The sequence below is a fragment of the Tenrec ecaudatus genome, chromosome 7 (assembly GCF_050624435.1).
Source record: "Tenrec ecaudatus isolate mTenEca1 chromosome 7, mTenEca1.hap1, whole genome shotgun sequence".
Classification (NCBI taxonomy): Eukaryota; Metazoa; Chordata; class Mammalia; order Afrosoricida; family Tenrecidae; genus Tenrec; species Tenrec ecaudatus.
The window spans coordinates 63,659,509-63,687,269 of record NC_134536.1 but is presented as its reverse complement, the minus strand read 5'-3'; the positions used below and the strand labels follow the sequence as shown (position 1 = coordinate 63,687,269).

The following is a 27,761-nucleotide window of genomic DNA, read 5'->3' as shown; positions in this document are numbered from 1 at the left end:
ACAGAATGTCCAAACTATATAACATCCCATGCAAGGAAGATTTTGCTGAAAATCATCCAACAGTGGTTGCAGTAGTACATTGACAGGGAGCCATCAGACAAGATATATCATTGCTGGTGTCGCATGGATCTTGGCTGACAGCAGGGACAACCAGAAATACTTGTGTTGTATTGACTACAAAACATTGTTTACTTGTGTTTTACTGACTCTGCAAAGGCATCATTTGAACAGAATAGGGAGATACTTTGGGTTTAAAGTAGAAAAAGGTACGCATCGAGGTTGTATCCTTTCACTATACTTATTAAATCTGTGTGCTGAACACGTAATCAGAGAAGCTGGACTATGTGAAGGACACAGCATCAGGATTAGAGAAAGGCTTATTAACAACTTTCAATATGCAGATGACACGGCTCTGCTTGCTGACACTGAGGGGACTTGGAGCCCTTGCTGATGAGGATCACAGTTTGCAGCCCTCAGTGTGGATTGCAACTCAATGCAAAGAAGATCAGAAACCTTCAAAACGGGACCAATAGGTAACATCATGAGAAGCAGAGAAAAGATTGAAGTTGTCGAAAATTTCATATTGATCGGGTCCACAACCAATGCTCCTGGAAGCAGCAGTCAAGAATGTCAAAACAACATACCGCATTGGGTAAAATGGCTGCACGAGACCTCTTTGACATCTTGAAGAACAAAGATGTCACTTGGAGGACCAAGGTGTGTCTGACTCAAGCCGTGGGTATTTTCAGCCGCCCCATCTCATGCATGTGAGAGGTGGACACTGAATGAGGGAGCGTGGAGACAAACGGGTGAACTGAGATTACAGAGCTGGGGAAGAAAGGTGATTATGTATACCATGGACTTCCCCAAGAACAAACACATCCGCCTCGGCAGGACTAACAGCCGGCTGCTTCTTAAACGCCAGGCTGGGAGAGTTTGTCTCATGCATTCTGGTCATCGTATCAGAAGAAACAGCCCCGGGGAAAGGACATCATGCTTTGGTGGCCTAGAGGGTCAGTGGAAAGGAGGAAGACTCTCCAACAGTGGACTGAGCAGGACCACGCAGGATATCAGGGTTGGGTTTTGTTGTGCACAGGGTTACTATGAGTCGGAACCAACTTGGCAGCACTTCCAACAACCACAAACAGACCCTCAAAAAACGCACAGCTCACTACCAGCCCCCCGAAGTCTTCCTTACCGCTCCCTCAGTCACGGTTCCCCGGGGCCACCGATGTCTCACTTGTCAGTGCAGATGACTTCGGGCTGTTGTTATTTATATGAAACAAAATGTAATGTAATTTTAAGAGAAAGGGCCTTAGAAACCCGTCCCTGCCTCCCGGACAGGCATGTGGCCAGAATACGGAAACGCCGAGTGGGAATGCCAAAGCAGTTCTTGTTTCCTTGCTTGTATCACCCTCTCCAACATGATAACGGCGTGACATCAACGAGTCACAGTCTGAGAGTGGCAGCGTTGCCCAGAGCACCTGCAGGGAAAACCAAGGCATTAGAATTGTACGTAGAGTTGCCACATCATCGCTGTATGTTTAAGAGAACTTTTAATGCCTGCTTTTTTGCTCCCAAGAGGCCTTCGGTTATGAGGCATGTGCATGGGCTTCTGCTGCTGCTATACAGATGAATTCTTGAACACATTTCCCTCAGAGGTGGGAGATCATCAGCTTCCTTTTCCTGTCTTCTCATCAGATGGGAGACAGCCCTGGCCTCTGTCTGGGAATCCCGAGAAGAGCTATCAGGAGGCGGTCACGGTCCATTGGGCTGGCCTAAGCGTCATGGCCAGCCAGAGCCTTCTAACATTTCTAGGAATTGCCTCTTCCTTGGTTGGGATGTTCTCTGGTTGGGATTACTTCTCAGAAAGTAATCTTCCTGTCTTCTGTAGGTTCTTGTCAACTACTTTCCAAGTATCCTTGCTTACACGCATGCGTTATGCTGGGTTGTCTAGAGAAATGAACCAATGACATGCATGTATGTATAAGAAAGAGCTTCATATCAAGAAGTCATCTCATATTAAGAAGGCATCCCAGCCCAGTCCAATTTATGCCCCCATGGGTGTGATGCTGATTGTAACCCTCTTCGGACTCACATCGATGATCCAGAAAGGAGAGGCGGGATGCAGGTCACAGGTCGTGCCGGGTGCAGAGTTGTGTGGCTCAGAGCCCAGTGGAAACATGACAGGACACTGCCAGCTCTTAAGTTTGGGTGACCCACGTGGGGTGGCTCCTGGAGGCAGGCAGAGATTTCCCAGCAAGCAGGAAGGTGAAGGAGCAGAGGGAGAAAGAGGAGGGGTCCCCATGGCCTCTCTTATAGAAAGACCACATCTCTCAGGAGGCATCTTCAGACTGTGACCTGATTGACAGCCCTCCCCTTACCCAGGCGGGTCGAGTTGACAGCATCCCTAACCCTCACACTTTGGTTAGAGCATCATAAGCCCCTGGTGCCAGAAATTGCCCTTTCAGAGACAACGGATGGCACTGAAATTGGAGGCAGGAGGGGCAGGACCCCCAAGATACCTCTGAGGTTTGGTCCAAGGTAGAGGCTGTCACCACCTAGGGGCAAGACCTGAGGGAGTGCATGGGGGCACCGGACTTGGTGCAGGGACTTTTAATATTCTCTTGGCAAATCAGATCTCAGCCAGTACTTTTTCCCCTTTTTGTTTCTAATGGGGCGCAGGATAGCTTTTTTGCAATCAGGAAATCAGGTGTTGCGATATACTAACGCCAAGCTGACATCTTGCTGGTGCTTTGTGAGTTTTGTACCTGAATTATATTTTAAATGTTTTATCCCTTTAAAAAGTACTCTGTGAAATCCAGAGTATATAAAGTAGTATTGACAGCCTACGTGGTGCTTGGTGCCCAGTGGATGATGTCTAAGCGGAATTGGATACAAATATTTGCAAAGCATGTTGAATGTGCTGTTCGAGGCGACCTTTGTGTGCCGTGTCTTCCAAGCAGAGTGACGGCGTCTTTGCTCATATGATCCCAAAGTCCACCTCGCCCCATCAAGTCGAGTCCCGCTCTAGCAGCCCGCAGAGGATTTCCAGGGCTCTACATCCCGATAGGAGCAGCCAGCCTCATCTTCCCCCCTCGGGCTGGCGGTGGTTTTGAACTGCAGGCGTTGCCTGCCGTTAGCAGGCCAGCGGCTTACCAGAGAGCACCACCAAGCTCAAACTCGCTGCCATCCGGTCAGTTCTGACTCTCGGCGATGCTGCAGGACAAAGGAGAACTGCCCTTGGGGGTTTCTGAGACGGTACACCCTTGCAGCCATAGAAAGCCTCGTCTCTCCTACGAAGCGGCTGGTGATTTCACCCTGCCGACCTTGTGGCTCGCAGCCTAACACGCTACCCACTGTGCCACTCAGGCTCCCCTGGACAGGGTCCCTAGGGCTCCTAATAGAATCGACAGAAACAGTGACCAGGTGGGGCTGACCTGCACATGAGGTGAGGTGGTCCCGGCCAGAAGGAAGCCAGGGGTGGGTGCCGGGTGAGGCCTTGGGGGAGACCAGTGGGAGGGCCAGTTCCAGGACAGTGAGGCTTCCTCCCCACGCAGAAACTCCTACTAACCGTGTGATAAATCTCTTTCCAGAAACCCAAAGCTCCGGCATCCCCCACCACAGAGGATACATGCCTTCCCTTCCCGAAACCCCCAGTGGATCCCGCGAAGATGCGAAGAATTAGCAGTGCCCGGGCGCGCTTGTTCAGAGCTGCCTCGCAGGGGGCGCTGCTGCCTGACCGGAGCCCTCCTCTCGCTGACAGTAAGGCGCCCCCCACCCCCCACCAACTCCCAACGCCCTTGCCAAGCTGGAGTGGCCAGCTTCCTCACCAGGCACACACAAGCTGGGTTTGCACAGGTTCCCCTGATGGCGGGCGGGCGGGCGCCCAGCCTCCTGGTGGTGTTGGCCTTCGCGGAGGGAGGCTGCAGGGAGCTTTCTGTATAGCCCTGCTGCTGATGCCTTGGCCTGTCTTTTGTTCTGGGTGTTTGTGAAGAACGCGTCAACATCCCAGTTGGGGCTGCTGTTGTTTTTAAATGACTTGGTAGGATAAGGGTATTTGGATAAGGATTTTTCGTACTGGAGGGGTCTGCTTCGACAGGAAGTAAATGCTTTTCAAGTGAAAATCCAAAAAGCTGCTCATTTCAGCAGGCAGACTTAAACTGGACGTGATGCACCCCGAGGGTGTGGGCAGCGCCCCCCCCCCGGCCCTGTGGGAATGTGTGAAGCTGGGTAGCATGTACCTTGTTGGACCTGTCACACAATTGCTGGCTAGAGTCTGAGCCTGGGGACAGAGGCCAAAGACTTCGCAGGCCACCCTCCTCTGGGGCACCCTGGCACAGTGTGTCCAACTGTAGGGAAAGAGCCCACGTGTGGGATGACCATCAACTTAATGGATCACACCAGCATTGTTTAAGCAACCAAAGAGCACAGCTGATAAAGGAAACAGCTCAGGTTACATGTTGCTTTGAGAGACTGTTGCAGGTGTCGATGTGTGTGGCCAAGGCCAGGTTGAACACGGGCTTCATACAAAGTTGGAAAACCACTCTAGCAGTGGCCCTGCCCCAACCAGTAATCGTCGGTGAAGAGGGTCAGCTCTCATTCACAGAGAGGTGGTTGTCTACAGACAGACCCCAAAGAGTACAAGCTGCCAGATGAGGATCCTGCTTGCTTGACATGCAACTTCCCCCTCTTAGTTTATGGAGTACAAAATCTCATGGAAGCATCGAGATTCATGATTTTTTGTCATGCAGCTGAGAAGCATTGGCCCCTTTCAGCTTGGGATATGATCTGTGGTTCACCGGGTCTCCCTCTCCCAGCCTGCTCATCTGCCTGTCAGACTGGTTGGGGCTTTGGAGTTACTGATGGAGATGAAGAGGTGGGACCCTAGGCTAGGGTCTGGAGAAGCTACTCAGTGGCCCTTGTGTGTGTACATAAAGAGATTATTTCAAGAAATGGCTCACACAGTTGTGGAAGTGGGTTTTCCAGTCTGATTCAAATCCATGGGTCAGATGCAAGCTGCAAGCTTCTCCTGACTTTTGTAGCCCCAGAGTTGGTTAGCAGAATGTAAGAAGAGGAAGCAGGAGGGCCCCAGGCTGGTGGAATCAAGAGCTGAATGAATCCCATGTGGCCGAATGAATCCAAGGTTGGCAGTCCACTCGATGACTCCTGGGATCGGCAGGCAATGTAACAGGAAGTGAACAAACCAGATGCAGGACCCAGACTCCGCAGGAGAAGTGAGCTGACGTCATCACAGTGCCAAAGTACATTAAGAGGAGGCCACACCCAAAAGGCAATCTTCCTCAATTGTGCCAAGCCAATGACCAGAGGAAGGAGGCTGTAGGCCACTCTATGCTTTTCGCAAGTGCTTACCTGCTTCACCGAAAATCCCATCATTGAATTGACCCCACTGAGCTAGAGTGCCTCATAAGGGAATCCTGACCCAGGTGAGTGAACACCGTCACACCTGGAAAACGGAGAAGGCCGAGAAGCAGCAGTACGTGGTGTATGCTGGGCCCTGTGGAATGGTCATGGATTTTCTAACCAGGCAGCTCGTATTTCCTGCACGTCTCCTTGTGGGTCTTTGGTAGCCCAGTCAGTCAGACATTTATTTGAGGCCCTGCTCAAGTGTTGCTGTTCTAGGCCACCATATCTGTGGACAAACAAGTCCAAGTCCTGCCATCAGAATCGGTACAGAGAGCGAATCAAGAGTTCTGGTGGCTGTTAGGAAGCAGACCGGTGAGGGGTGGGGTCTAGAGCTCCCGCTCAAGTGGCTCTGGAAGGTGTCATCTGGGAGGTGATGTTGAAGTTGAAGTGTGAAACGTGAGAAGGGAGCGGGCCTTCTCTCCGCATGGGGATCTTGGCACCTGGCTGTTTGCCAGGAGTTGTCGTTTGTGTGGAGGTGGCTAGAGGCAGCGGTTTCCACCCCCTACCCCTGCCATCCTCATCCCCTGGACTCCCCACCCACCATGACTGCACCCCCTCCCCTCTTAAGCCTCCTGGCCCTCAAGTGGCCACAGCACCTCATTGGCCGTCTTGTGACCCTCTTTCCCGGGGCTCTCGGAGGCGTGTCTCACTCCACTTTGCCATTCTGCCCATGTCTGAGCTTCATGGCTGCACTCGGAGATCATGGTGTTAAAAGGCCATGCTTCTCTGAACCGCACGCCGCCCAGGGTGAGGCCTGTTTCAGCGCTCCAGCCCTGGACGCCCTACCCCGGGCTCCGGAGCACCCCGTGTCACAGAAGAGCCGCCCCGTGGTGGAGGAAAGGAGCCTTCTTTGCGCAGCATCCGGGATGTCATACAGCGCCTGCCACCCTGGGGCCCGGCGAAGCTGTCTCAACGTCCAGGGTTAGGAAAATAAAAGAGGAAGAAAAGAAGTGTTCATATTGGTCATCTTCAAGGCCAGAGGCATAATCACTTTGTGGTCAAATAGATTCTGGCCTAAGGTGCCAGTGTTCCTGAGCACACAGGCATGCGCGCGCGCGCACACACACACACACACACACACACACACACACACCCAGAGAAGTCTCCACTTCTCTCCAGTCCTCACCATCACTCCCTGGCCTCCTCAGAACCGGGGGGTTCTGCATTCTCCTTTCCCATCCCTGCCACCAAGAAACCAAACCAGTGCCTCTCGAGTCCTTGGCGATTCATGGGACCCCGTGGATGTCAGCAGGGACTGCTCCATCAGGTTGACAGGGCTGTTCACCAGACCTTTCTTAAGAGGCACCTCTGAGTGGCCTTGAACCTCCAACCTTTGGCTTAGCAGCTGATTGTGCTGTTGCCCCCACCACCTGAACTCACTGTTGCCAGGCCTTTGTACCTCTTCTCCGGTGTCCAGTCCTCAAGCTCTCCTGCCCTGCTTCCTGAGGTCGACCCCAGTGGGTGCGTTGGCCCTCGGGGCATCCGGCAGAGCCGTGGACATCCTTGCTGCGTGTGTCCTCAGGGACGAGGGCTCGGGAGGCAAAGCAGGCCCAAGTTCTAGTGTATCAACCCCTGCCGAAAGCCCTGCAGAGTGCCCCCATGCCCAGAGGAGTGCTTGCCAACCTACATTCCGGGGAATACTTTTTGGCAAATAGCTTCGGTGCAAAAATAACTGTGGGAAGCTTTCGTTGGCTGCTTCCTTTCCTTCCTGAAGACTCAGTGCACATATCCGAGGGTGCCCAGGTCACGCCTCCAAGACTTGCTTAAGTCAAGTTCAACTAGCATTCCCCCAGCCTGACTGACCGTCGAATCTGTCTTGCTGGAAACGCTGGCCTTGAGCAGAGGGCAGAGGGCAGCAGGCTCTCTCTGTGAAGGGACACGTGGTAAAAAGACTTCACTGTCCACCAACCCTCTGTTCCACCTGCTCAACTCTGCCATTCAACCCCAAACCTGAATTTCCTATAATGTTTCCATGTCACAAAAGAACGTTCCTCACCTCTGTTTGCTAACCATGTAGGAAATAGGAAAGCCGTTCTTAGCTGGTGGGCTGTATAAACACAGGGGACACCCCGGGGTTGGTCTTAGGAGCTGAAGTCCCAGCTCCTTAGCATGAGAGGCAGCCCATCTGGCCCACCCCCCACCCCCAACATCCTGAGTCCTTATCTCTCTTCCCCTTCCCCCTGCAGTTCCCCATACTCGCCCTGCCTCCAGGTTCATGCAGGACCCCAAGACATTGTTTGCTGGGCTCATTAAAGCACAAAAACAAGAAGGCGTCTCACAGCCTATAAACTGATTTCAACTTAAAACACCCCAAAGGACCGAGTAGACATGCCCCCATGGGCTTCCAGGCTGTACGTCTTTCCCGGAGCAGACAGCCTCAGCTTTCTCTCTGGTGGAATGACAGTGGTTCCAATGTGTACCCCACTACTAGCAGCCCCCTTTGTACAATGTAACTGTGGGGCTTAATTTTTTATCAAAAATCAAGGATTTCAAGAACATGAAACCAAATGCAGCCTCTTCTTCTTTTTTGATGTTTAACAGATTTAATAATTATTCTGGAGATCAAAGATTTTCAAAATTTTCATTTTATTGATTTTTTACAATCTGTACATCCATCCATCGTGTCAAGCACATTTGTACATATGTTGCCATCATCATTTTCAAAACATTTTCTTCTACTTGAGCCCTTGGTATCAGCTCATTCCCCCTTGAATGAACCCTTGATAATTTATAATTTTTCATGTCTAACACTGACCGATGTATCCCTTCACCCACTTTTCTGTTGTCCGTCCCCCTGGGAGGGGGTTATATGTAGATCATTGTGATAGGTTCTGTGGACTCTTCTAAGTGTCAGGATGTGTCTAACCGCACAGGTCACAGCCCACGAAGCCCACCTTGCACCTTATTTACATGTTGACCTGCCCTCCCTGCCGCCCCCCTGCCCTTCTTCACATTCCCGCATTTTAAAAATGTTCTTCTTCACAGAGCTCACTGTGTTGAGCATATAACCTCCTACTGTGTGCTGCCTGTCTCCCTAGTAAGATGCAGACCCGAGGAGACTAGGAATCTGGTCACTGCTTCATCCCACGGGCTTTGGACAGCGCTTTCCATCTGAGGAGACAGAGTATACCAGGGGGCTGCAAAAAGTCTGTGGAGAAATGTAATGGGGAAAAAGAAAAATTCCCACAAATTCTTTGCAGGTCCCTGGCATGCTGCTTCCAAATTCCGGAGGAATACTTATCATTGTCCGGCACAGAGGTACTTAATTGTGTCTCGAACAGAGCCCACTTGCACTCAGATACTTACGGCTCAGAGCTGGTAGAGAGAAAGTGCTACCCCTTCTCACCTGCCGAGTTGACGATGACCTCACATCTGAAAGAGTGGCCTGGCCTTGTATATGTTCAGGGAGGTTTGGGGCATACCGCTCCAGACCTGATACTTATACATAAGACACCAGTTCAAAATCATCTCACTTCTTAGGTTGGAAAAATGTACATGCTCTTAGGAAAGACTCCTCACACAAGGAAACCCTGACACACCTTTCTTGGTGATTGCAGTGAAGAAGACATTGGGACTCCAAGAAACAGCCACGATGGGGGACTCCCTGGTGAAAATAAACGGGGTGCACGTACCAGAATCAATTGCCGCTGGCCACTTACCGAGTCGCCCGCTTCAGTTAACTGATGACGGCCGCTTCAGCGAGCTCCACGGCCAGGGAATGGTCAAAGGGACAGCATCCGTGCCATCTCATCTCAGAAGCGGAGGGTCAGTATTTCTTTATCGTTACGATTTAGTATTCTGGTCAGGATAACCGGCTCCTTGATAGGTTTCTTCTCTATCTTAACGCAAATGACTGGTTTGCTTCCCCGCTTGTGTAGAAGTGAATGTTGATTTAATGAACGCAGGGCTGGGAGAGGCGTTTTCCTAGGGCTGAATGGAGTTGATTTCACATCATCCCCTATTTAATCCTCAAGAACACATCCATTCATCCCTGCCGAGTCAGTGCTCCAATCGTCCGCCCTGTCACAAGCTGGTCTTGGCTCTTGGATGATGGGTAACGGTTCTCTCCATGTGGTGGTTGGGAATTTTGCCTGAACTAGACTCTCTTGCCGCACCCACTTTGTGCCCGTTTACTTACTCCATTCTCCAGTGCATAGAAACGTGGGGTAAGATATTTATTTTACCAACGTCTGGGTGAAGACACAAGAGCCCTCGGGATTTCATTTGTCTGTATACCCTTCTGCTATTTCCTCATCAATGGAGGATTGAGAACAGCTGTATTGAATACATGTTCTGGATAGCGCTTCTCTGAGAAGCCATTTTCCTCTCCCATTAAGGATTTCTGAAGACTGTACCCCGAGGGGCCACGTGCATTCTCACCCAGTGTTTGACTATGGCTTGGGTGGTTGGAGCCTGGGCTTGGGGCTAGAGTGAGGAGAATGGGACTGTAGCACTTCTTCCTATTCCAGTCGGTGCCAGTAACGATGCTGAGAAAGGAAGAAGGTCTCCACCTGGATAGGGTCACTTGGGGGGGTAGGATTTATTTTTCCTCTAGAACTTTCCACTGGGTCACTGTGGACAACTGCCCTGCTTGGATTTGCTTAATGAGATGAAACTCCCGGGACCGTTTTAGGACCCAGTATTTGTCGCACTCACTTGAGATTCTGGGTCTGACTCCAGCTGTACACACGTGGCAGGCTTGAAACGTTTCCCCAAAGTGGCCGATGGGCAGCTTGTTGGTTTAGGCTGAACTGGCCCTGCCCACTGACATGCCTAAAGAGGGCCGCACACGGGTCCGTCCTCCTCGTAATGTCGCTTTGCATTCAGTTCATTTCTTCTTTTTTTCAATTAGAGGGGGAATGAAATGTCTCCTTAAGTGGAAGAGAATGACTACAAATGGGGCCTTTGGGAGTTGAGCACAAAACATCAAACTGGACAGGACAGGCAAATCTTTTCCAGTTGCTGCATAAGAATAGGCTGCCGGCCTCGGAGCTTCCTCGTAGACGGTGAGAGCTGAAGTGAAAAGCAAACGTCTGTCCTGCTTCACCCAGCCTCACGGCGATCAAAGCTGACCAGGACAAGGCAGATGAGCCGTTTGATTTGATTTGATGAACTTTGGGATGTCGCAAGATAATTTGGCAGCAAGCCAGGGTTCATCAAGTCCCCCTGCAGCCTGGGGGCACAGAGGCATTTTCGGTGACCTATCTTATCCCACTAACAGCAATGGACAGAGCATTAGGACCGGAAACGCTGCTTCCTGGCTGTCCAAAATTATGAGGCGTTGGCAGCAGCCCTAATTGCTTTTTGTTTGTTTGTTTGTTTTATTTGGTCAGGATGGCTCTCTACATTGCATTAAGATTGTTGTCTGAGCTGGGTTTGACATTCACCGACAAGTTTAGTTTAACTTTCAGTAGCATTTCTGCTTTATAACTGTTGACCCTCCTTTAGTCACCGGTTGGAATGATGTTGAAGTTGATGGGTGGTGGGGGTAGGGTCGGGGGGGGGGCGCTTCTTCAAGGATGCTTTGACAGTTCGGTGGAAAGCCTCCATGATTTTTTCATGTTATTTTTTCCAACAAACTTTTGAAGCCCCTCACACAGCAGAATGAAGACAAAGTAGGAAATGTCAACTCTTAGTAGTGCTTTCTTTAATTACGCTTTAGGAGCCGGCCTGGGCCACTTGACAGTTTCTTGTAAACCCCGAAGTGAATCATTCCTAGAAGTGAGCTTTGCTGTGCGATGGAGTATTCCCAGTGTCCGTGCTAAAGCCCTCCCCTCAATTAACATCCCTCCCCCACCCTTCTTTTGACCCTAAATGGAAAAGGCAGGCTCTCTTCAGTCAGCTGGGCTGGCAAGGGAAGGCCGGTAGGGGTGGGGGTGGAGGTGGGGGAGGGGTGGAGCGGAGTGTTTGGTCCAATATGAAGAGGCAGGGAATGATGGGAGGTGTGAGGAAGAGATGTCGGTCATGTGAGGGGGGACAGAGGAGAAGAGGACACGCTCCTGGCACAGGCTCCTTACATGTGTGTGGAGTGTAGAAACAGTCACCTCTTACCGGGGGTGTGTGTGTGTGTGTGTGTGTGTGTGTGTGTGTATGTGTAGAGGCGAGGAGAAAAGAATATGTGAGTGCCACTTCATTTGTCCACCCTTAGTTCAGAGTATGGCGTGGACTGGGCCTTATCTTATGCTGGCCATCATTGCAAAGGATTTATGAAGCAAAGGATCCTTGCAAACAAGGTCTTGGGGGCCTAGTTAACATTCCCAAAGAGACACCCCTGCCCCCCCTCTCCGCTCCCCAGGCATCAGTGGAGCTGTCCTCTTCCAGCGTGTGCCGGTCGCGGCGATCTCCGTTGGAGGGTTCACTTGAGGCTTGGTTGGTCTGCTCCTCGGCACACTCCATGATCGAGTCTTTCTTGTGACCACTGGATGGGACATCCTAAGGTCACCATTTAAAATGCATGCGTTTGTCTTCATCCATCCACTCAGTGGTTCAATCCAACGAGCCCTGGTAGATAGGTGTTTTCAAACCTCTGGTGCGTTTGGTGCAAACAGTGTTTTGGTTCCTGGGACTGGAGCGTGGCTGGCCCTCAGGAGGGACGGCAGCCTGGAAGAGCCAAGTCCCAGAGCAGTGCCTCGTTTCCGAGAGCCAAGAACTCCCCCTGGGGCTGGATCCACGGGCTTTGGTTTGATTCTCTCTCAGCTGCTTGATCTGGCTTCATGGCCTTCGACAGATCGCTTAGCTCTTTCATGGGCTTAGTTTCCCAGTCTGGAGAATGGGCATGACTGTTCCCCTCGGCCTCCATCCCCTTCTCCCAAGACCGTAGTCATCGTAGGCCCTGTACTGGCCAGTAAGCCTGAAAGCACGTTTGTAAATTCCTAAGGGCTGTGTGAAGTTAGTATTGTTGGAATAAGAAAAGAGGACTTCCGGTTAAAGATGGCAATGCCAAGATCTTCTGCAGGAACCCAATGAAAGCAACAAAGAACGAAAACTAGAGAAATAAGTCCCATCATTGAAGCAGAAAATTGGATACCATCCCAGACCACAGCACATGAAACAAATCTGTCATATGGGCTTGATTTTTTAAAATCTGTTTATCATACATTCCTTCCGAGAACAAGTCTTCTCTCATTGAGTCAGTCCTCCCCAGCCCAAGCTTGGGGAAGGCTGACCCTGCCCACAGCTGGCTAGTTAGACCTCGACAACCTACCCATCACATTTGCTGTTCCAGAGAGGGGCTCGTGAGCTGAGCCAGTCCATTCGGTTCCTCCCTAGGACCAGTCAGAGCCTGTTGGAAAATGTCTTTCTCCAAGTTCCTAAGCTGCGAAGAGAGGAGGTGGCCTTAGAGCTGGTAGCGGCCACTCGCTGCTATGTAGTTAGAGACTCTTTGAGAGGAAGTGAGGTAGAAACCGACCGAGCCCAAGAATGCAGCTAATGACCGAGTCCAGCGGTACATTAAGCTCCTGTGCTCACCTGTGCTGCCTGAAGCCACTCCTTCCACATTAGAGACGGCTCTGTAGAGGGAGCCAGTGTGTTCCCCTTTCATTTCAATTTCCTTCTTCCCTTTCTGCCTTTCCTTACTTTTTTTGTTTGTTTGTTTGTTTTCCTTTTTTGGTCAGGAGCAGCTTGTGCTACTTTCATAGGTTTCTATCACTTGGAAGCCTTGGAAACCAAAGAGTTCAGCAGATGAGACCTGGGTGGAGACCAGGGGTCATTAGGGTGGGCACATGCCTCCTCTGGCCTTCAGCAGGAAGCACGCTTCATTAAAGGTGGGCCTCTCACATTAGAAAGGTGCATGCCCCCAAACAAACACCAAAAAACCAAACCCACTGAAGTAGACTTCAATTCATAGCAACCCTATAGGACAGAGTAGAATGGTCCTTTTGAGTTTCTGAGACATTAGATCTTTATGGGAGTAGACAGCCTCATTTTTCTCCTGCTAAGGGATTGGTGGCTTTGAACCATTGACCTTGTGCAATATATAGTCTAATACACCATCAGAGATTCTAAGGTGTACACCAAACTCACTACTAAAACAAACCAAACTCATGATTCTATCCGGACAGAATAAAACTGCCCCTGTAGGTTCTTGAGACTGTAACTCTTGACAGGAGGAAATCATAGGGGGCGGAAATGAATGCAAATAATGCTATAAGAATGACTACAGAGATTCTCAAAAGACATGAACCTTGTATTTCTGAAGGAGAGAACCCTCTAATTTCACCACACCCTGTTTTAGGATTAGTGTATGGCAGAGTAAGTGCCAAGCATTCTTCTAGGTGATTTGCATATGTTAATTCACTTGTTTTACCACAATCCACTGCAAATAAAAGTGAACAGAATAAATGGAGCAAGAAAAAATAATTAAGATATAATAATAAAAGACCACCTTTTGAAATAAATACAGCCTGAAGCGCAAAGGGATACATTGTATCCCAACAACATTAGGGCATTTCCAACAGTGCTCAGCACTAGACGACAACCCACTGTACACACTCAGTTCCTAAATGGTGGTCAGATGGATACATGGAAGAAAGCACCCTCTGATCATCCAGGAGAACAAGCAAGTCACATGACAGGAGGGGAAGAAGGGCCGGTCTCTGGCTCTATGCGAGCACTGCTCTCAGTGCCTTTGAAGGTCTAAGAAGAAATGACCCAAGAATTTTATTGCCAGCCAAATTGTCCTTCAGTTAAAAGGTAACAGAAGGGCATTTTTGAATATGAATCAACTGGAGGAGTTTACTACCCATGCATTTTCAAGAAGACTCCAAAATAGCAAATTCCAGGCAATGAGACCAAAATCAAAAGTCAGACATGAAAAAGCTGTTGTAAAAGGCTTGGTGTGGTGAGTATTAACTTTGCTCATAGTTTAAATTAAGGCTTAACTCAGAAAATGGGGAGATAGAACAAAAACCTTGATGATTTCAATAGTCATAAAAAGAACCAAACCAATACTGGGGAGAAATAATGAGGACTGATTACTTATGTAATAGGGAACAGAGCTTGTCAGTAACTACAGTCTGAACTTGAAATACATAGTTACAAAAAGTAACATCCTAATGCTTTTCATTATTTCTTCCCAACTTTAGAGAGATCTTTTAGAAACTAATATCTCTTATGAAGACTCATTCACCCGAAGTTCTACAATTCCTTCCAGTTTCACCTCTGCTTCAGTTTCATTTCTGCTTCTTGATTATATTTGAGGACTTTTAATATTTAATATTTAACATTAAAATAATATGTCTGATATCATTCCATTTATATGTATCCATTTGCCTGTCCTCTCTCCTATTCATTCTTTCTTCTACCTTTTTAACTGCTATTTATGCAAAAATTTGTCTGGAAAAATTATCACCATATATTAATTATGTTTGTTTATGGGTATGGGGGGAATCCTGGTAATTTCTATAAATCTTCTTTGTACTTTTCTTGTACTGCCTCCCTTAAAAATTAATAAACGAATCCCTTTTTTAAAAGTATTGAAGTCATTGTTCTTTTAAGAAATGAAGGGTATTATGAATGAAAAATTATTTTCACTTGGAAAAGAGACATTGTTCAGAATGGGTTGACAGAGGCCCCCGACTTTGGTGAAGCTGTTCTAGTGGGGTTGGGCAAATACAGAACTGGTCCTTGTCCACAAGGGATGCACAAACACATCAGGCCTTTCTGCAATGGTTACCTTGTGGTTAGCAGTCCGAAACCACCAGCTGCTCTGTGGGAGAAAGATGCAGCTTTCTACTCTCCTAAGGAGCCACCGTCTTGGAAACCCACAGGGGCGGTTCTCCTCTGCCCTGTAGGGTTGCTTTGAGTCAGAAGGGACATGATAGGAGTGAGTTTGGTTTTTTGGAGTTTGGGAGCATGTTAGAAATGCAGGCTGTGAGGCCCTAGCCCAGACCCACTAACTTTGCATCTGTATATTAACAAGTCTCCTGGTGATTCCGTGGCACACAAAAGTCTGAGAAACACTGTTCAAAGATTTGAGCTATGTGATAGGTAGGTTTATTATGCCAACGTGGCCAATGGGAATATGTGGGGTTAGTCAGGTGGCAGTTTGATTGGAGGGCAAAGAGATAAATGGCTTGGCAAGGCCCGCCCCTTTCTCTCTCTCGCTTTCTGGTGATTGCACCAGCATGTGACTGTTTAGCTAGTTCTCTGCCTCAACTTGTGAGCTCCACTACCTGTGGGACTGCCAACCCATGAATCATGTCCCTAGAGCTTGAGTTTCCTTCTAGACCTGCTTCCCCACACTACTGGTGTGTACATTGCTTGAGCTGGAGGCTGGTAGATCCTATCGTCTTGCATTGCATGAGTTCAATATGCCATCCAGGCCTGCTTCCCTAAGCTCCTGAGCTGCTGACTGTTGGTGACTCCGCCCTTCTGTTTGTTGCCTGCATTGCCTTAGGGAAGACTCAGCTGTCTGCTTCCTTGACCTTGGATCCAGCAGCTCTCAGGAGTTGAAGGACTTCCAGAATATTAACTGTTCCACAGAAGTGAGTTGAACTGAGCCCTCTTTACTGCTGTGTGGACTAATTAGTTGTTATATTCCTTTGTGCTGTATATATCTGTATCATCTATAATCATAAGTGTCCTGGTTTTGTTTCTCTAGAGAGCCCTGTCTAACACAGGCTAACACTGGATATATAGAATGAGAACAGAAGAAATTTGCCTGAAGGTCAGAAGTCAGAACACCCACTTCTGACCTGAGGGCCAGGGAAGGGTTCCTCGAGGGTATGGGTTGTGAGCACTTCTTGAAGGCTAGGTCTCAGAGGGACTGGGCATGCTGTTCTTAGCTGATGGCAGGTGGCCCTGGGTAGCTGGAGCTGAGGGCCCCAGGGCTATAGTGCTGAGCAGTGCAGCCAGAAGAGGAAGTCAGGGGCACATGCTGGATGGCTTTTAGTGGCACTTTCGGGAAGGTGGGTTTACTCTTGTTCAAATGGGGTGGGAACGCTGAGAGAGACTTTAGCAGCACAGTGATAAATTCCTGCAGCCATGTGGAAGACCACGAGACCAGTCAGGGGGTTGTGTACTTATAGAGGGAGATGGTCCTGTGGGAGCCGAGGCATGGGACGAGGACGTGAGGGGTGGGAACCTGAGAATGGAATCGGACACGAAATTCCACTTGGTAGCTGCTACAGGCACATGCTGAAGAAAAGGGCTTCCGTGGCACCTGTATCCTGTGCTGAAGTACTCATAGCTGCCAGAGGGAGACATTACAAGGACTTGTCACGTGGGATGTGTTGAAACGGTGGCACTGTAGTTGCTAAGAGAAGTATGACACTGGGGAGCTTCTACTCTGAGTTAAGGGAAACACAGCGACAAAGCAGTATCTAATCAAGTTTATGCAAATAGACTTGAGTAATAACCAGTAATAGCTGGAAGAGCTCAAAAAAATTTCAAGCCACAAGCTGCAATATTGAAAGATTTTATGGGCAAAATATTGGATGATGCAAGAAGCAGCAAAAGAAGTTGGAAAGAGTACACCGAGTCACTGAACCAAAGAACTAGCCGACATCCCACCACTTCAGGAGGGGCGTATGAGCAAGAACCAATGGTACTGAGGGAAGAAGTCCAAGCTGCACGGAAAGCATTAGCCAAAAACATGGCTCCAGGAATTGGTAGATGACCCATTGAAATGTTTCAACAAAATGGTGAAGTGCTGGTAGCTCTCACTCGTCTTATGCCAGGAAATCTGGAAGACAACCTGCCCTACTGACTGGAAGAGATCCATATTTGTCCCCATTCCAAAGAAACAGGAGACCCAACAGGATGCTCAAATTGTAGAACAGTAGCATTGATAGCACATGGAAGTAAAATGTTTCTGAAGCTCAACCATCAAGCGTTGTAGCAGTACATTGACAGGGAACTGCCAGAGGGTCAGGCCTGATTTGGAGGACGATGTGGAACAAGAAAACCATTGCGATACCAGTGGATCTTGGCTGAAAGAAGAGAGAGAATGTTGCATATATGTTGTACCACTTAATCCTCTTGAGTTTAAGAGCACTTACCCAGGGGCCAGACAACAAGTAAATAATTGCAGCCAGGTCAAGCCCATGGCCAGCATGTCAATTCCAACTCCTAACAGTGCTGTGGAAGAGGGTAGAATTGCTTCTGAGACTGAATGTTTACAGAAGCAGACAGCCACGCTTTCTCTGAGAGAGTAGTTCATGGGTTTGAACCTCTGACCTGTGGTTACTGGCCCAATGCATAGGCCCCTGAGCCACCAGGACTCTTCCAAGGATAGCACCATGGAATTGAAATCGCGAGAGTGATGATTTTACCTGCGAGTATCTCATGAAGCCTGGTCCTGAGTCTCTGGTATTTGCACGTCTCTTCTGGTTACTTCTGACAACTTGGTAAAACCCAGGATTGCTTTGCCCCTCAAACTGGTCTCCTCCCTACGCACCCCATTTCTGTGGGTGAACAGCCTTCTCTCCAGTTGCTCCAGGTCTACACTCTGTTCTTTCCTCTGCCTCAAGCCTGCCTTCACATCCGATTACATTGCATTTATCTGAATTTGTTTCTTCTTCCCCAGTCCCTGTCACTCCTAAATGATTAGCACTTGTTACCTGTCTCCGAATCCCTTCTTTGTTTTTGTTACTGCACAGCCCCAAATCTCATCATATCCTAGAATAAGAACCTATGACCGTTTCTTCTGATCCACCAAGTTAGGTCCATCGGTCCAATTCAAGGTCTTAGGCAGTTGTTCCCAGAATCAGCCTTCTCTTCCTGTCCTGCCAGCCCAGGTAGTCCCTGGCCCTGAGTATCAGGCTCCTCAGGCCCCTAGTTTACCTACCACCACGCTGCTTCCCGGCTGAGAGCAGCTTTGCTATTTGCTGGTCCAACTCGTTCCTCTTTCAAGGTCCATGTGGGCGGTCCCTTCCTCACACGCACTGATCCCTTTCTTCTCAGCATCCCTGGAGTCAGTCTTGTATCCTGCTGAATTTTGCATCCCTCTTAATGTTACATAACATTAAAATTTTTCATTTAACAAGACTCCTGTTTCCTCAAAGTAGGTTTTCAACTTCTTGAGGACCACGTGGTATGTGCATTCTTTATCCCGGAAGCACCCAGCATTGGACCGCTGAGACACGTGCTTAACCGACAATCACCGACTCAGAGAACTAAACTAAGAAAGGTGTTATTGACCTGGTGGCCTCACACTCTTCAGTTGTCACTGGCCTAAGCAAGGGATCACCCCCTTTTTAAGATGAGAACCCAAGTCCAAGAGGTGGAGCTTCTCAAAGTCACATAGCTGGGAAGGGTTGAGCGCAGGACTGGGGACAGGTAGTTGGGGTTCGGAGCTCGCACGCACTCACCCACTGCACTGCGTGCTGCGCCCAGCACTTCGGAGCTTTTGTATGTGAAGCCTCCCAAAGGTCTATGGGAAAAATGGAATGAAAAGATAGTGGCACTTTCCCACAAACTCTTGGGAACCACTCCTGTGATGAGAAGGATCTTTTCCACCCGCCTTCTATAAGTGGGGTGTGCAGATGTGGTCTTTAGAGAGGAGCCTTTTGGCTGGCCATGGCCATGACCTCAGGTAGGGTAGATCAGCAGCTTCAGATAGAAGGCTGTCCATTGAAACGCCCTTGTTCGGGTTCCGTAATGGTTCAGGACAAGTGTGTGTCTGGAAAGGAAGGTCTCTCTTGCTCCATTGTCCCCAGACTTTCCTCAGAAATGCAGGAACGTCTGTGTCCTCACACCAGAAACGGGACTCTTGTGATTCCACCTTCTCGGATAGTTCACTTCCTTTTCTTTTTCCTTTGAGACGTCTTCCATTTGAAACTCAACTCCGAGATCCTGGCAAAAGGGTCTGGTGCCCATATTCTTCTTCGAATGACTAGGGAGGGCATGCCCCCTCAGCTCATGTCCTCACGACCTGCAAACCTGGAGCATCCATTTCCGAGTCCTGAGTTGTAGACATTTGAGAAGCGTGACCTCCTACCTTCATAAGGAAAGAAAATGGTAGCCTGAGAGTCACAGAAAGGGCACGTTTATGTGGGGAGGTGGTATTTGGGGGAGTTAATCCTTCAGTGGTAAAGGTCTGAGGCCAAGGAAGCAGGAGCCACAGATGAGTCCCAATGTCCCCGGGTAGCCTTGGCCACCCACCCCAGCCTTCTCCGGTTTCCAGAGCTGTTACTATATTTAACAGCACAAAGGGCTCTTTCCCCTACAAATTGCCTTCTTAATTCCCTCCATGTTTTTACTTTGGACATAAATATGAAAACACACTCTTCAGTGTCAGCTTCCTCTAAAGAAGAGTTGGGTCCTTCGCAGATGGCCTGCTACTAAGCCAGACCCTGAACTCACTGCCATCACGTTGATGCCGATTCATACTGACTGACGCTATAGGCACAGGGTAGAACTGCCCCCGTGAGTTTCTAAGACTGCAAGGCTTTGTCCTATGGGCCTTGGCCGTTTGGTGGCGATGCGTTGGGCTGTGACGGGGACTTTGTATGCCTGTAAAACCCACAGGGGTTTCTTGGAAACCCACAGGGGTCATTCTGAGTCAGCTATAACTCAATGACATTGAGCTGGGTCTTGAACTTCTATGAAGCTGGCTGGTGATTTGAACTGTTGACCTTGCAGATCACAGCCCAACTTATAACGGCTATGCCAACCAGGGCTCCTTTGACAGTAAATCCAACTCAGAAGTAATCAGAGCATGACATCCGACTATTGACCAACTGAAACTTATTTGGAACACAAAGTATATGCCATCTAGGGACCACCTGCTATGACCTCGATTTTGTTCATCTTTGAAAAGTTTCCAAGGATACAACATCTTCAAAGAAACAAAAACAAACAAAAACCTTACTGTGGGAAATTGGTTCCAACTCATGGCGACTTTGTGGGACAGAGTAGAAGGCCTCTGTGAGTTCCTGAGACTGGAAGTCTTTAAGAGATTAGAAATCCTCATCTTTCTCTAGTGGAGCGGCTGGTGGTTTTGAACGACTGACCTCACTCTGCCACCAGGGTTCCCAGCGAAGAGTCATTCTACTTATTTTCTTTAGTGAACACCATATGTGTTCACTGCCCTGTGTTGAAGTGGTGAACAGCAAAGTGGACTGGAAATTGCCTGGAGACCTGGCTTCACAGATCTGACCCTGATGTGTGACCTTGGGCACATCTGGCCAGTTTGGGACGCCTGCGGCCTTGTCTGCTGGGAGGAAGTCCAGCTTCTCCCAGCTCCCACGCGGGGCTTCTGTTCTTGCAGTACAGCGCTGTTCTTATTGTAACAGTGACCTCTTGTGGCGTAGAGCCTTAATCCTTTATTTTAATTTTCAATGCAAACTTTGGACCTTTGCTTCTGTTGGTGTTGGATCTAGTAGCCATTGTTCATATGGTTAAGGCAAATCTGACTTGCTTTGATCAAAAAGGAATGCGGAGTGCGGAATCCTACTTGATAAACAATGCTTGATGAATTCTCCAGAAACTGTGTGCAGCCGACTGGCTACATGCACCAAGGCAGCTGCGCTTTGGTGCTTGTGCTGAGTCCCATGTCTGCCCTCTTCCTCCCAGGGACCAAGGGAGGAGGCGCGCCCGGGCCTCCTCCTGCCCCAGCCGCTCGGACCTGAGCCAGCCGGAAACCACAGCAGGTGAGGCTCCCCTTCTGAGAGGTTCCCAAGTCCCCTTCCCTGACAGCATCTGCGGCCGGAGGCAAAACAGTCGCCAGTGCCAACTCCAGGACGCCGTCCACCTTGATGACCGAACCTAAGCCCACAGCCGTCAGGGCTGCTTGGTGTTGTTAAGATGGGAGAGGCGGTCTTCACAGTCCTTAGGGTCGCAGTCTCCCCATTAGCAGACACCCACCTTGGTTGGCATCCCACTGCCTAACCCCAGCACCCCTGGGGCTCCCGGGTCACACATTCACATTCATTCTCCCACTGCCGAGCTCCAGCTCTCCCATGTCCACAGGTGGCAGTCTTTGTGACCACACCGAAACCTTGCTAAAAGCATTTGGGTATTTGTCCAGCTCAGCGTCCTGAAGACAGCCCGTTTGGACTTTAAGCTGTTAAACTGAGAAAAGATGGACCTGTGAACCCCAGTCTAAAATGGATACCACCTATATTCGTGCGGTAGACTGTACCCACCCACCAACTCCCTGCCATCACTGCGACTGACTCACAGCAGCTCTGCAGGACAGGGCAGGACTGCAGTTTTCCAAGGCTCACCATCTGCACAGGGCAGGCAGCTCCTTCTTTTCCCTGGAGAACAGCTGGTGGGTTTGAACTACTGACCTTGAGGTAAGCAGCCCACCAGGGCTCCTCACAGTGGCAGAGAGCAGCTAGAAAATGAACTCGGGTTTCTTTATGATCGGCGTGAAGCAAGTACAGACAAGACAGCAAGTGGGAAAAGGAAGTGGCAAGCACAGGGTATACTGTTGTTCATGGATACACACCTGTGCCCTTAACTGTCAAGTACGGCAGCAGTAAGCGCCCAGGTAGAATGCTGGCCCCTGGAGAGAGAGGGACAAGGAGAGTGGTTCATAGGGAAGCGTACTCGGTCTGCCATGTCTTATTCTTGAAAACAAAGATGGGGCAGGAAAGCTGGCAAAACATGAAGAATTACTCCAAGTATTTTTTCCTTCGTGCCTTTTTGTAAGCTTGAACTATTTCTGAAATACGAGGGAGAGGCTTGGGGTGGAGAGGTCGCATGAAGCCAGACTAATAGTAAGTAACACAGCATATATACTTCACTATCTTCCGAATGGATCTCTTCTCAAAAAGAGTGTTTGGTAGGGTTGCTGGGAATTCCTGCAGCTCACGGGGAAAATCTCTGGGTCAGCATTGTTGCTGAGGGCTGTACATCTGCATGCTAAAAACGGCAGCCAATCAGCACGGTGGTGCGTGTTTGGGCTCAGAATTCAAAGTTGTGGTTAACAATGATAACCACCGAAACAGCCCAATCTGTCCAACAAAACATGCTGAACTTGTTGCTCGATGTACCCAATTTCCTGTTGAACCATTTCTTTATTTATCCTTAGCTATGGTGCACCTCAATGCAATTGCTTTCTAACGTATCAGGTCGTTTGCCCAGGACGAAGGCAAGCTTTATCCATCTCCGTTTGTGGAGATTAAAGGGACCATCTCCTGCGTCTGTGTTTCGGTTTCTAGCAGAGCATCATTAAGGCTGCCCTTTTGAACTCGGGGCTAGTGTCCAAAATAGCATTTCTGTTGAGAGCAGAGGTGCAGGAGGGTGGAGGTGTGAGCAGGCAGGGCCAGACACAACTGTGTACCAGGGGGTGTCGGGGAGAGAATGAGAAGCAGACCTTTGCATCCCAGTGTGGGGCTAGACTTTCTTCTGAGAAGATAGGAGCCTGGGGAGGATTTGCAAGGGCCCGTGGGGGTTTTCCTTGCTAAGGGTTAAACAAACTCTTCTGCAATCCTGACTCGCCCGACTCATTCAGTTCTTCATCATGTGCTGACGGTTCTGAAACACCAGTTGGCAGCCATGGTTGCTCAGAGAGCCATCATCTGAAAGCATGTATTGCAGCGAAGATGTTGCTTTCAGCTGATGGGGCTTGGCATCTGTATTTCTAGTATGTTTGAAGAGCATCATCATCAATATTGGATGATTGGGTTCGTTAAATGACCATTCTGGATTATCGTTTTTGTTCTGTTTTCTTCACCACCACACCCCTGCCTTTCACTTGCATCAACATATGTTCAGTTTATTCCCATACTTTAGACTCTGAATGTGTTCGTTACCTGGAAACAGGAGCAACTGACTCTTTAGACTGCTTCAGTACTCCGGTCTGCGGTCGGATTTACCGAAGTTAAAGCAGACCTGGAAAAAGTCGTGATCCAAACATTGGAGGTGGTTCGAGTGTAGCCTTTCACTCACAAATCCCTTTAGTCCCAGAGGCTTTCCAAGCCCATCGGTAGCGACTGCTGGCCTGGAGTCTTGACAGTGCCCCACAGGCTTTTTCCTGCTGCCCCAGAAGGCCCTGTAGTGAGTAGTGTATGTACCATATGAAGGAGCCCTGGTGGCAGAGTGGTTATGGGTTGGGCCACGAACTGCATGTTTGGCAGTTCGAAACCACCAGTAGCTCTGAGAGAAAGACTGACCTCTCTACTCTGGTAAAGAATTACAGTCTTAGACACTCACTGGGACAGTCCTACCCTGTCCTATAGGGTTGGTCGAAGTCGGCATCAACTTGATGGCAGTGAGTGGGGTTTATTTTATTTTGGTACTGTTTGAACCTTTCGAAAACCCAGAGAATTCTGAATCCCATGACCCATCTGGCCCCAATATTTTGAATGAGGGATTGTGCACTTGTCCTGGTGTTGACCTAAGGGTCAGATCGATGATCTGAATGCTCAAAAATTAAGACTCTTGCCAGCACAGAGCTGCCTCGTGGCGGCTGTGCTGGGAACACCATTCTGTCTGTGCGGCCTGGGGTGCCTGGTATTCATGGCCCTGTGTTGGTGGCAGGCAGGAAGGGTTGACAAAAGACAAGTCAAGACTGGCTGCAACTGAGTGACACACGGTTTGCGTTAGGGAAGGCTCCACAGTAACCTGTTGAACCCCTCTGCTGCTGCTTCTGGAGAGGCCATCAGAGGGCAGTGGGTGGGAACACTTCACAGTGAGTGCTGTGGAAGGGCCCGGGGGGGGGGGGGGGCTTTCCTAGCTGAAGGGTAAACAAACTCTTCTGCAATCCTGACCAGGGGTCAGCAAACTTTTGAGGCAGAAGACCCAATCTTGTCCCTCACAACAATGTAAAAGTTATGTGAGTGCCACACATAGAGTTTTACAAACAAATGGAATCACCATTATCTGAATAAGACCCTTTAGACATTTTCAGTTTTACTTCCGAGCCACGTGGATGCCCTGAAAGAGCCACATATGGCTTGAGAGCCGCCGTTTGCTGACCCCTGGTCTGGCCCATGATCAATCTGTAGTACCTGCTATTCTGGGTTACACGCACATTTCTCGCCTAGCTACACAGATCGTGGACAGGAGCCTTTCTTGGATTTTCAGTTACAGAGAATGTCATTTTAGCAGTGACAAAGGATATGAGTACGGATAAGGCTTACGCATATACAGTTGTTATGTTTTGTGTATTTCCCCCTCTGCAGGGGTGATATGAGTACACTAGAGGCTGTCATGTTTTGTGTATTTCCCCCCTCTGCAGGGGTGATATGAGTACACTAGAGGCTGTTAAGTTTGTGTATTTTTCCCCTCTCCGGGGGCGATACAAGTACACTAGAGGTTGGGGAAGATACATAAAAGCTTGCCCCCCTTTTTTTTTTTAGTTAGAATGAATCAATGGTAGAGCTGGGATTCTACCAGAGACTTGTCACCCCGAGCCTGCACTTTCCCAGACACCTCACTGGGGTGACTTGGCTCCGGGTTCAGAGCCCTGGTAAAGGAGCCCTCCGGTGCAGTGGTTCCAGCCCTCGGCTGCTAACCGGAAGGCCAGTGGTTCGAACTCACCAGCTAGCTGCTCAGCAGGAGGAAGCTGGGGCCCTCTGCTCCTCAAGATTAACTGCCTCGGAGACCTGCAGGTCACTGTGAGTCGGAATGGCCCCAGCGCAGTGGTTTGAGTTAAGAGCCCTGACACCGGGAGCAGTGGTTAAGGACGCCGCTACTTGACTGCTTGACTAACTACCCAGGATGTGGGCTGCTGAAACCCACCGCGGGCTCTGTGGCAGAAAGGCCTGCTATAGAGGGGAGACCTGTGGCTCGGTCCCTCTGAGTCAGAACCGACTGACCACCTGCAACAGCGGCAATCACCAGGGGCGGGTCCCCCCCTCGGAAAGGTAAGCACAGCTTACTTACGAACCCAAAGTGAGCATCCTGGCGTACTGAGAAACCACGTGAAACGAGTCTCACTCCTGTCGGGATGGTTGATGTGAAAAGCGGCTTTCATTCTGTAAGAAGGTGCCGTGAGCTTGGGAGAGAGATAGCTGCCAGCCCGACCCAGTAGCAGAATCTTCGATGCAGGGAAGACATGTGAAATGGCTCCTTACAGACTATTGAGCAAGTGCCAGTGAGCCCGTGCTTGCCCTGCTTCTGGGTAATCTGCTGCCGACAGCAGTAAGACGGAGCCCACAGTGACATTCCCATTCTCCGTCCAGGCCTCCCTTTCAGACAGCGTTTGATGTCACATGAATGTGAGGTACCCTTGGTCTGCACACCTCCCTGGTCATGTGTATGTTCGGAGCTCCCCAGGATAAAGTGTAAGGGGGAAAAAACCAGAAGCATCCGCCTCCCCCATCACAATTTCCCGTGGTGCGCCGACCCTCACACTTGATGAAGTGTACAGACTCTGTGAAAGTTGCGATGTGTTTGCACAGCTCACCTGAGGTTCATTTGGCATTCTTGGATGAGGAGACCTGCGGCTCTCCCTTGGGGGAGGTGGGGTGGGGGCTTCCCAGCATCTGTTGATTTTAGAGATGAATAGTAACGATGTGTAGCGACTGCTGTTTCTCATGGCTATCCCTCTGCTCTCAGTGTCTTTGGCAGCCTCAAACGCCGACCTGCGAGAAAAGGACACGGAAAAGGAAGTGGACGAAGTCTTTTGGAATACAAGGATCATGCCAATTTTGCATACATTGGAAGAGGGTAAAACAAATACTCGTTTTTGTCTTAATGGAAAGCATCTGTAGTGATTCCCATGCTCACCGCTGCCTGCTGTTGTTAGTACACTGTGACTCCCATCACCCCTGTGGACATGCTCGACAACAGATGGAATGTCCCTCCCGGTCTTTCACTCACTGATGTGTCCACGAGGAGTCCTGGGGGCTGCAAGTGCCTGAGCAGTCGGCCACCAACCGACATTTACCCAGAGGCAGGCACCTCGGAAGAAAGGCCTGGCGGTCTACTTCTGCAAGATGCACATGATGGAAAACCCAGGGTGCGCAGTTCTACCCTGGCACACAGGGGTCTCCGTCCGGGAGTTGGGAGCCACTCGAGGGCAATGGCTTTTTTTTTTTTTTTTGCCAATAGGTGTGTTTTATGAAATATTGCATGTAGTCTGGGTTCTAGTGAGTGAAATTATATTTTTAAAGTTTTACCAAGACAGTCTTAATTTTTAAAAACCCCTTTGTAAATGATGAACAGTCACCTCTCCTACCTGAGAAAGTCTAGTGGACTCTTGTTCATGTAAGAAAGTGAAAGTTAAAACAATTTCAGGCCTCTGACAGTGTGGCTGTGCCTGGGCCTCTTAGCCTGGCCCCTGTGACTGATGTGTCTGTGGATCCCTGCATCCAAATGTCTGTGCGTCCCTGGCTGCCTGAGGGGGAGCACATCTGTCAGGGATGGGTCCCCAAGGGCAGGACCTGGCCTGGTGTGTAGCCCAGTATGCTCTGCAGCCTGGAGTGGCCAAGCTGGCCAGGCCTACCTCCAAAGAGAGTGGACTGAGAGCCCACCTCCACCATCCTGCATCTTCTTGAATCGTCTGTTGCTGAAACGGAAGCAGGTTCCTTGAAGCCACCTGGGCCACACAGCACACAGTAGGCCCGCCGTGGGGACTACTGCTTGGAAATTCCCCAGAGGAGTGAACCATGGTAACCACAGGTTGCCCCAGCAACCCAACAGGGAAGTTGTGCCAAAGACCAACTTCTTCAAAGGGTCAAATGGCCTGACCCCTTGGTGGTTCCCTGTGTTTGCCCTGCTGTGTTCAGGACTTAGTGGCAGGGCCCTGGACAGGGTTTCTGGTCATCAGCCTATGCCTGTGGGTGAAATCACCTCTGTGGATTAGGGATGAGGGGTGGGCAAGCCTCCACCATCCCTAAGTGCTCTACAGCTCGCAGGTCCTAGGAGTGGGGATGGGTGACTTCCCCGTTGCCCCCCGCCCCAGTCACTGGTTCTGGCTCTTGTATTAATGGGCCAGGTAACTCTGGGCTGTTTGGGAAAACTAGGGAGAACCGGCAGTGTAGGTAAGAGAGCATTCAACGGGGAGAGTGTGTCAGAAACCCAAAGACTGCTCTTGGAGGAAGGAAAACTTTAAGCATGGAGTTTGGTTGAAAAGAGGGTCCTGGGGGTTCTGTCACCGTGGATCCTGCTAGCACGACACTTGAGCAGCAGTTGGGGTTTGTTATAAGATTACACTAGGCATGGGAGCGTGGCAGCTTTCCCCACAGACTCGCTGCGGGACGGCACATGGCTGCCGTAGGAGCTGCCGCCTGGGCCCCTCCGTGAGATGCTTTTTCCCTTTTATCTTGGCATGGGTTCAGACTTACGGAAACGTGGCAAGAATGACATGTAACACGGTGGCCCTGGGGGCCGGAACTTGGCGGGACCGCCTTGTTCTCCCAGGGCTCACCTGTCGTCCGGCTTTGACAGGGTGCGGTCTCCCCCCTCCGCTGCCCCGCTCCCTTTATGGAACATGT

The 27,761-nt window shown here is 49.7% G+C and overlaps 1 protein-coding gene across 1 annotated transcript in view; it reads left to right on the top strand.

Annotated features, from left to right (window-relative positions):
- Nucleotides 1-27,761, top strand: part of ARMC2 (armadillo repeat containing 2) — a 108,559-nt gene that overhangs the window by 9,466 nt on the left and 71,332 nt on the right. The window contains exons 4-7 of the mRNA XM_075553997.1: nucleotides 3,597-3,765; nucleotides 8,985-9,192; nucleotides 20,944-21,020; nucleotides 25,882-25,992. Coding sequence (XP_075410112.1) covers nucleotides 3,597-3,765; nucleotides 8,985-9,192; nucleotides 20,944-21,020; nucleotides 25,882-25,992 — 565 coding nt within the window. The remainder of the gene's footprint in view (nucleotides 1-3,596; nucleotides 3,766-8,984; nucleotides 9,193-20,943; nucleotides 21,021-25,881; nucleotides 25,993-27,761) is intronic.